Source organism: Anguilla rostrata, chromosome 9, assembly GCF_018555375.3.
Source record: "Anguilla rostrata isolate EN2019 chromosome 9, ASM1855537v3, whole genome shotgun sequence".
Lineage (NCBI taxonomy): Eukaryota > Metazoa > Chordata > Actinopteri > Anguilliformes > Anguillidae > Anguilla > Anguilla rostrata.
Genome location: NC_057941.1, coordinates 9609550 through 9619595, shown reverse-complemented (window position 1 = coordinate 9619595; position 10046 = coordinate 9609550). Strand labels below are relative to the sequence as shown.

General features: G+C 37.3%; 1 protein-coding gene across 1 annotated transcript; it reads right to left on the bottom strand.

The window, feature by feature from the left end:
• Positions 1–728: 728 nt before the first annotated feature.
• zgc:158432 (uncharacterized protein LOC555281 homolog) lies at positions 729–10046 on the bottom strand. The gene is made up of 7 exons (XM_064350261.1): positions 9702–10046; positions 7144–7249; positions 5469–5645; positions 4755–4854; positions 3140–3219; positions 2839–2962; positions 729–2276 (listed from the first exon to the last, which is right to left on the bottom strand). Exons 1-7 carry the CDS (start codon positions 9985–9987, stop codon positions 2160–2162), a joined length of 990 nt encoding a protein of 329 aa, XP_064206331.1. The 5' UTR covers positions 9988–10046; the 3' UTR covers positions 729–2159.

Sequence of the window (10046 nt, the reverse complement as noted above, 5' to 3'; positions counted from 1 at the left end):
AGTTAATAGGTTACTACCCTTTATAGACAGATTGGTATGCTGTGGGAATTCAGCAGTAAATGAGTACATGAAATCCTTAATCAGTGGAGGTTAGTTATACTTGTGCAGAGAAGAACAGCAGAAACGCAGAAGATTAAAATGCCTGTCGTTTGCATTCACATTGTGCCAAGCAGTGTTTTTGTGTCTCGACTTGTTGCGGCCCTCTGAGTGGCCGCATAAGCAGCATTGAATATGGACACTAACACTTTTGTAGGTTAAAGGCCAGGTATGATGGTAAATAAATGTTGGTGCTACACATAGCGGCAGCATCTCAGAACCACCTGTCCTTCTAGGAGTTTCCCGCACTTTTACGCACATTCTTTACGGTTTGCAGAGAGTGGTGCCATAAACAAAATACATCCGTGAGTGGCAGTTCTGGGGCCAGAAACACTTTATTAATGAGAGGGGTCGGAAAAGACTGGCCAGACGTGTTCAGGCTAACGGAAAGGCCTCAAATGCTTAAATAGCAGCGGTTACAACAGTGGTGTGCAGAAGGGCATATCTGAACGTACAACTCATCAAACCTTGAAGGAGATGGGCCACAGCAGCAGACAAAATTATTGCGCAACTGTCAAAATGCCCACCAGGAGGTGTGCACACAACTGTCCATAATTTAATAATGATAAATCTGGATGGTTTAGAATAAAAACCTGGCATTTATTTAATAAGGTGATGAATTGGCCAACATATTAAATGGGACAAACTAGTTGTTTTTATTTGAATTCAATTTTAATTCAAATCTAAAATTGCAAAGGGCTCAATATGTACACTTGCCTTAATGAATGGTAATCTTTTTCAGTTTCATGATTCATAAACACTAATCATGACAGCCCCTACACAATAGGTGGTGCTGCTTCTTCATTTTATTTAATTCAATGTTTTGCAATCATATCTACAATTTTTGCAAATCTTTTCAAGGAGACATTAAAATGTAATTTTTCCAGTATTGAAGTTCTTAATGTCCTTTATCCTATTGTAATCTAGTCAGTATTTATATTTATTCTTTAATATACAGGTTGTATATAATGCAAAATCGATTCATTGATTCTATCACAACTGTTAATGGAACTTAATTTGTAACTAATATTTCAAAGATGATTTTGAACAGTAAACAAATATTCAGGTCGATTTACCACAGGGGTTTCAAACTGAATTCCCAGGGTGCTGCAGTGTCTGTGGGTTTTTGTGGTTTTATTTCAATAAGCTGCCAAAAAGTTAGGTGTCAAATTATTGGCTGTCCTGTTTTAAACACTTTGTGCACTCATCCTTCTCAAGTACAAAAACTTGATAAACCATTCCTCTGTATAGAATCTTTCAAAATCCTTCTGATCTTTTGGTCTGCACTTGTGGACCACCCTCCCATTCAAGCCACAAATCTTCACATTCCACATTCAAGTCTTTTAATGCAATTGAATAATTCAAGGATTGGACCACAAGGTGGTTGAAAAACAGGATTTTAAGTTACCATGTGCGCTATGCCATACTGCTTGTCTGCTTGTAGAAGTTAGGTTTGGGAAATAAAATTGGTCTAATAACTTCAGTGCTAAACAGCTGTGCTGAAACAGCTCTTTGTGGCCCACAAAGTAATTTTTCTTAATGTAAAATAGGATCAGCTGTGCTGTATCTGTTACTAGGTGCATGCGATATCCCAGTCATTTAATATGTGGATAATCTTTTAAAGATACATTTTGTTATTGCGTAATAATCAGATTTATTGCTAAATCACACTGGGCGAGACATGTCTGGTCTGGTGTCTGGTTCACTTTTAAATCAGATATGCATTTTATTTTATATTCCACCTGTAAATGCCAGTGATGCCTAATATTTCAGTTTCATTAATGTTAAGAGAAAATCTGTTAAGTGCATAACTGCAGTGTACATTCGGTCAACAGGGTACATTCTTTTGAATGATGAATTATGTTCACAGTTTCTAGTTCCTCTGGCAACAGATATTCAGAATGGCTACCTACTCGTTAAGTAGCTAGTGACTACTGCTCGTTACTCAAAGGCTCTCCTTCCTGCTGATTACCGGTAAAATCTGCTGAGATTATTAGGAAAGGGGGTGCCAGTATGGAAATTGATCAGCGACACACCACCATTCTTCTGGGAGCCCCTCTACATCAGTACTGTCTGCCCATCTGGACTCGAGGAAACTGTGGCCTGGAGCTGTCGTAGTCTGGAGAGGAGTACAGCGGTGTGGGTGGGCCTGCTTGCTGATATCCAGACTGATTTCCTCTCTGGAAAATAAAATCGACAAACCCAAAGTTGGTGTACTGGAACATCTGGCCTGTTGTTCCTGCTCACCAGAGAAAGGTGTTTTGTCAGGCTGCACCATTATTTAGATTAGACTGCACCTGTAAAAACCAATCTGATTTAAACTGACTGCCACGCATGCAGATTCATATCAACAATTATCAAGTCCTTCCTATTCTTCTTTAAATAAGTCAACCTAGAAGTCAAATTATATCTTCAGTGGGATGAACAAAGTTGTCTTTAAATAAGAATCCTGACACCAGATGTGTATATGTAACATGTGTTTAAGTTTTACATTTACCAGATTTTTCCCCATTTGTTGGGAAATTCTTTTTTCATTCACTGGCATTTTTCAGCAATATGTTTACATTTAAAGTAATGCTTTTAAAAATTAGTTTTAAAATTCTGTTTTGATACTGTAATAAATAGTATATATAAATAAAGGCATCCAGATCCTGGGTGCACTATGGCAACTACATCCTGTAATAATGACCATTTGTTATGCCAGATTATTTCCTCTTGAAGTGGTAGAGCAAGGTCACTTACCGCTATGCTATTTTGCAGACCAGGGGGTTCTATGGGATTCTTGTAACCATCGTATCTGTCCAGTGAACTGTACGGGTTCCTGCTTGGTTGGGAACTGGCATAGGGGTTCCTGTAAGATGGATTCCTGGAAGGCACAATGACAGCAACAAGGCACAATCAACACAGAGCCCACAAACATTAATGAGACATTCACAGCTGTAATGCCTTGAATGGCGGTTATGGCGCACAAGGACACAGCTACGCAATGCTCAGGACTGACATCAGACACAGACGCACAGGTGCGTCTGGCTGCACTGCTTACCTGTATGCACTGTATGGCTGCGATGCCATGGGGATGCTGTCATGAGGTGACCTGCTGGCTGGCTGAGGCTTCTGGCCATTCTAAAAAGCAGCATAATCAGAGAGTTAGAAGAGTGGACCGCTAATTACTTGGTTATTACACACTTCCTGGTCTTTATCCTGACTTCTTTCTGTTGTGTGCTTTTTTTCCTTTTGTCCCTTAACTGTCTTAAAATAGAGTAATGAAATAAAATAAAAATGATCAATAATATAAATGATTATATATAATAAAACCCCCAACTACTTAGCCATTTGATTTTGAACACAAAATGCTCATTCATTGCACAAAATTGTATTTTTGACCATGGATTTCTCACTACATCCCCTCGGATGCTCTAAATTAATTTGCTTACGGACCGGTTTATCTTGTTTCTGTTCTTTTAAGAATTTCTCTGCGATCTGTTATCAAGAAAGGATTGCATCAGTGATTTGATTTGACAACAGGCAAACGCAGTACAGATTCCACATGAGGTGAGGAGATTTTCTATCAGCATAAGTGCATTGCTATGCATATGACGCAAATTTATCAATATTGGAATTAAAATTAAAATTTGCAGCACTTAGACTGCATTTAGAAAGATGGCAAAGCAGAGAGTAGTTTTGGTAGTTATATAGAATTTGGTACAGGTAAAAGAACTGTGGTCCTAAGTGAAAAATAGTATTTATTAATCAAATTGCCTTGTATATCTGTAAAGAAAAGCAAAGGGATTACATATTTTCACAATAGTTTAATTTTAATCACAGGAGATAGTTTGACACTTTGAGTGGGTAACACCTGGGCCTGTTTCTGATCATGGTTTTGTAGTTAGTTTCTTTTTTTAGTTTTTCTTTTTTTGCGGATTTAATTCTGGCTGCATTGCGTAAAGTACACATTTCTTGATTGCACATGGAAATGTATTTAAGATAAATATGTAAAATAATGTATGTAAGATAAATACAAGAGGCTTTTTTATCAGAGGTGACCTGAATTAATTGCTCATTTTCAGATTCTCCATAAGTCCGCTCTTGCCACAGTTAGACATCTTAGCTTATCGTCTTCTCCAATCTGAAGTGAGGCTAAAAGGAGAAAGGCTTTATTGCCATTATAATTTGCCACCATGTGACAGAGGCAGAAACAGAATGAGGCTGAAATACTAGACATCGGGTGGAAGCGTAGAGCATACCATAGAGTTCAGTGGATGGAAGAGAGGACCTGGTATAGCAGATAAAGGTCATCAAGGTAAACACACCCTGCAAAGTTTGGGGTAAATTCTCTTTGTGTAGTCAATTAAATGTAGCAGCTGCCCACCATTCAAAAAATGCACAGAATTTTTGGCGATCCACTTTTTCATTAAGAATACTTGCAGTGACCAATGGCTTGATTAAATGATCTATGTACGTCCATTGTAATCTTTGTCCTCTTGTGTAAGCTGCAAACCCCATTTGAGCATGTAGGTTAAAACTGTATTTTTTTAATGCTTGAAAATCAACAGGTTTGAAATAACAGGAAAAGTCTAAATGGTGAATTTCATGCATGTAGCAGCTTTTACAAGTCACCCTGTTCGTGGACTCTGATCATGCTGGTTTTGATCACTTACCTGCAGGTCAGAGGCAAACACTAGATTTGAGTAATCGTCCATTGGGCTGGATTCCTTTTTACTGGAAGATGGATTTGGGTCAACCTTCTGCGTTTTGGAACTAAAACAATGAGACAAGCATAGATGATTGAAAACAAAAGCATTGGTGCTAGTCAAGGAGATCAGTATTACTCAGGTTCTATGTATAATCTACAAAAACATAGAATTAGAATGCTATGGAGTTGGCTATTTTTCTGATGGATACGTTGTACCTTGGACTACTCTCACCCTTAGTTCTCTCACTTTAAAGCTAGAAATGTCTATTTTTTCATAATTAGTTGTAATGTGCAATGCATTTACTCAGCTGCACAAGTACAAAGAGCTATATTATTTTTCTTGTTAAACTGTTTATTTTAATGCTCTTGAACCCAGCCGAAAGGACACATATTGAACACACACATTCTCTGAAGCATATGCAATCAGACCACTCAAATCTGCAGTCCATCAACTGAGCTGCCTCAGTGTCCTGGTGAATGCAGATCTCTGGAGGAGCTGTATTGAGTGGGCTTTCTCATTTCAGGACTCTTGGCGTAAATCACTGCTCTGAGGAAAAGTTACAAGGAATTTCCACTTGGGACACCATACTGCAGGTCTTATACTTTTAGATCTGAATGTGATCAACTCCAGAGAAGTCCTCAAGCCTCACCGGCTGTTTTTGGCCCACCCCTGTCTCACCTTTCCACGCTGGCTGCTGGTCCTTTTTTCCTGGAATGATGAACACAATGAACTGCCACACCGACTACTGTAGCCAGAGCCACGCCAGGTAGCGAGGCCACTAGGGCAAAGGTTAGGACAGTCCATTCCTGCTCACAGTCCTCTCCTATGTACCATTTCTCTTTGTCGTTGTTGCATCTGTGGAATGTGAAAGGGAAAGGTGAGAGAAAGGTTCACATACTCACATATTTCATGCTTAAATAAGTGAGTCTGATAAATGGTATTCATGATGCAATAATGTAAAAACTTGTCCCACTCAACATTTTTCCCCACTTTCCCTTACTAACGTAAACGTTGTAAAAGCAAGCGGTGTTGAATCGAGGTATGTACATCTACATACAATCTATCAATCAACCAATGGGAATACTGTGACACCGAGGCTTACTTTGATTGACAACCCCCTCAATGTAATATAGACAAAGAAATACAGAAGTAAATAAATATGGAAATAAATATATACAGAAATAAATGAATCAAGTAATAAATATGGAAATAAATATACACACAAATAAATGGATCAAGAAATTAATAAATACGGAAAGGAATATATACACAAATAAGCAAATCAAGAAATAAATATGGAAATAAATACACTACCATGAGAAAGTATGGCAGTGGTTTGTGCCTTACTACTCTCCCATGAATCCTTATTCGCACTCTCTGTCTTACTGTAGAATCATGAACACTGACCTGTGTTGCTAGAGAGCCTAGAGAGGCTAGAGAGGCCTGTAGTTTTTGGATGTTCTTATGGGAACTTTTGTAATTTCTTGTGTGAGTTGTCGCTGCACATTTGGATAAATTTTAGCAGGCTGGCCACTCCTGGGCAGGTTCACCACTGTTCCAAGTGTTTTCAATTTGGATATAATGGCTCTCACTGTGATTTAGTGAAGTCACAGACCCTTTCCAGACTGATGTATTTTTTCAACTTTTCTCATATACTCTGGAATTTCCTTCACTTGTTGCATAGTGTAGAAACTTTGTGGTGCCTACTTCACTCTGATGGAAAGGTTCATTATGCAATCTGGCTGCAATCATTGCTGTGTTCAATCAGCTGAATCTAAGTATCAATTCAGTTTGGTTAATTGATTGATTGAGTAACCAAAGGGCAATTACTTTTACACATGGGGACTCCTTTCATTATGTTTACTCAGTCTACCTTTGTCTAATATTACATTTTGTGCAAAGATCTGAAACCATTCAGTATGACAATAACAGGAATCAAAAAGGAGGCAAATACTTTTTTACTGCACTGAATTTACAAAAAATAATGAATCAAGGAATAAATAAACACATAAATAAATAAATGCAGGAATACCCATTTATATCTATACATTTCTGTGCATATTTATTTATTTATCTATTTGTTTTTCAATTGTTGGTCCCCCATAGTTAACTTGTCTGCTTTCTAATGTCTGAATAAAGGGGGGGGGGGGGGAACTGCTCCTTTTTCGAACTTTAAGCTAAATTTCTGTGTACGTACAAATTTGTGGAATGGTAATAACATTTTTATCGTTTACTTTTGGTTAATGGTTGATCAGTATGACCCTTCTAAAATATTCTGATGGGTTAATAAAATGCAGCGATGGTAGGTAAAGAGTTTTAACCTCAAAGGACAATAAAAAAAGTGAGTCTTTACCTGCAGAAATATTTCTGTTTTTTACAGGAACATTTAGAATTTTCTTTGCAACCAGCATTTTCAGGATTATCACATGGATCAAAGTCCTGCTTTCCAGCACAGTGTACTGAAATAAAACCCCATAACATCATGATTAAAGAAATAACAATGGACAAAGCAACATAAATAACAATTGAAAGAGAAATTGGTTGTTTCAAACTTAAGATTTAGTTATCCAGTGCTTAGTTTCTTTTGACAGTTTTAAGAGTCTTTATTTTTTACACCGCTGGCTGTCTGGGTGGGTTGCACATTAACTGGTAGGGGTGCCACCAACTTTTGGCCCCATAAAAAGATCTCACAAGATAAGGCCCTTCTCATTCTGTTTTTTTAATGCTACTTTTACGTGTAGTTTATTAGGGGTCCAGGCAGTGAAGCTGCTGGAACCATATTGTTTTTGTCTTTTTTAATCATTTTTAAAATTATAATTCTTCCTTGAAATGGAATGTGCAGCAAAAACTGTAAATCGTAGAGCTATGAAACATGGCAGATATGTTCCTATGTCCCCCCACTACTCAGGTTATCGCAATGATGGCTAGTAGCCAGATGGTGGCATAACGCAACCATTTCCCCAAGATTCCTTTGTTCATTCCAAACAAAATGTACATTCCCAATTTATTATGCCCGTGCCATTTTCCACTATTTAGTCTGGGGCCATTTGGCCTATCATCACTCACTTAGGCCAGAAAGAATCTCTCGGGGCTGAACCTCAATACGAATTTAAAAATGTTGACTTTTCAAAGCATTATGGCCACCATAGGCAAATCAACTATATTGGGCATGGCTCTTTTTGCTAAAAGAACTGTAACAAATTTTGATGACTCTCTACCAATATATAACAGTCAAACAACTTTAAACTCTTACAACTCTTCAACCGTTTGACCAATCAGGAAGAATTTTTGTATGGTACATCTCTTTGAAAGACCCAATCAGTATCTCCAATGACCAACATATATCTTTAAAAAGCCATCAGTCAATTAGCTAACAACAGCTGTTTGAAAAGCTTAGCAATGGCCAGTCATCATGAAACTTGGCGAGTATATTTATCTCGACTTCGTACTACCGTAAACCGTAAAATTTGAAATCAGGCGGCCATTAGGGGGTGTTACAAATATTTATTATGCCAATTTATTATGCCCGTGCCATTTTCCACTATTTAGTCTGGGGCCATTTGGCCTATCATCACTCAGTTAGGCCAGAAAGAATCTCTCGGGGCTGAACCTCAATACAAATTTAAAAATGTTGACTTTTCAAAGCATTATGGCCACCATAGGCAAATCAACTATATTGGGCATGGCCCTTTTTGCTAAAAGAACTGTAACAAATTTTGATGACTCTCTACCAATAGGTGGCGCTATAACAGTCAAATAACTTTAAACTCTTACAACTCTTCAACCGTTTGACCAATCAGGAAGAATTTTTGTATGGTACATCTCTTGAAAGACCCAATCAGTATCTCCAATGACCAACATATATCTTTAAAAAGCCATCAGTCAATTAGCTAACAACAGCTGTTTGAAAAGCTTAGCAATGGCCAGTCATCATGAAACTTGGCGAGTATATTTATCTCGACTTCATACTACCGTAAACCGTAAAATTTGAAATCAGGCGGCCATTAGGGGGTGTTACAAATATGCAAGGTTTCAATGGAAAGGATTTTTCAAGGAAATTCCTATAACTTACAACTTTGCCTCAAGAACGAACATCAGCAACAAATTTTTTTCTGCCATTTTTAATTTTTTGAAAAACCTAATTTGCTAACTATTCTGTGGCCGTTTGGTCCATCGTCACCAAATTAGTCTACAAAGAATCTCCGGAGACTGAACATCAATAATTATCAACAAATATTTTTCATTTTCAAAACAATATGGATGCACAGGTCAATTAATTGTGGGCGTGGTCATGTTTTACTAAAACAGCTATAACTCATGAATAATATGCTATGATCCTCATGAGATTTGGTTATGCAAATTGCCTATAAATTGGCTTAAATGCCTAAAACTCTTCAATTAGCTGTAATTTGTTAAGCTACTTCTCTGTGAAAAATGTCATGAAGTAGTTTTAGGATATTGAGTGTCACCAAATTATGGTTGAAAAAATATGAGGAGTCTGAAATTGAATAATTATGAAAAATATTGAACTTTCAAAGCAATATGGCTACCATATGAAAATCAACAGTAGTGTGTGTGGCATTTTTTTTCTAAAACAGCTGTAACTCATGAATACATTTTTAAGTAGGTTCAATGTAATTAGGTTTTTGAATATGGAGAAAATCCACATTAGTTGTACTTAAAATATAGGCTTATAACATTTACTTAATAATACCTTCAATGCAAATTATTGCCTTAAAGTCAGTAATTTTTTTAGAGTGTGGCGATTTCCCAAAATGGACCTGACCCATAACAGCACACAACATCCGACCAAGTTTCATTACTTTCTAACTTAATCACAGTTTAATTTTTTCATTAAACTGTATTTAAAAACCAACCAAAAATTAAAAATGAAATCAGATTGTTCCTTACCATCTGGAACTATCGTTATTGAATCAGTCGAGGTTGTTGAAATTATATTTGTTGTGGGAGCTGAAGTTATTGAAGTTGTTTTATCAGTTACAGTGGTTGAAGTTGCTGAATTTGTTTTATCAGTTACAGTTGTTGGCGTTGCTGTATTTGTTGTATCAGTCACAGTTGTTGATGTTGCTGCATTTGTTGGCATAGTTCCATCAGCTCCAGTCACTGAAGGGAACATTTGTACAAATGTAGAGGTGCTGAGGAGCAGGGTGAATCCCTGCAGAGCCCACAACTTCATCTTCCTGTGCTGTCCCGAATAAAATCCGCTCAGTGTTTCCAAGAACAGGAGTGCTCTGT

Bases quoted from the DNA above. Each gene is read 5' to 3' on its own strand.
- zgc:158432 (XM_064350261.1), bottom strand. From the start codon at position 9,987: ATGAAGTTGTGGGCTCTGCAGGGATTCACCCTGCTCCTCAGCACCTCT. The intron at 5,646-7,143 runs GTAAAGACTCAC...CACATTCCACAG, and splicing joins AAACAGAAATATTTCTGCAG to ATGCAACAACGACAAAGAGA. The intron at 4,855-5,468 runs GTGAGACAGGGG...TCATTGTTTTAG, and splicing joins CCAGCAGCCAGCGTGGAAAG to TTCCAAAACGCAGAAGGTTG.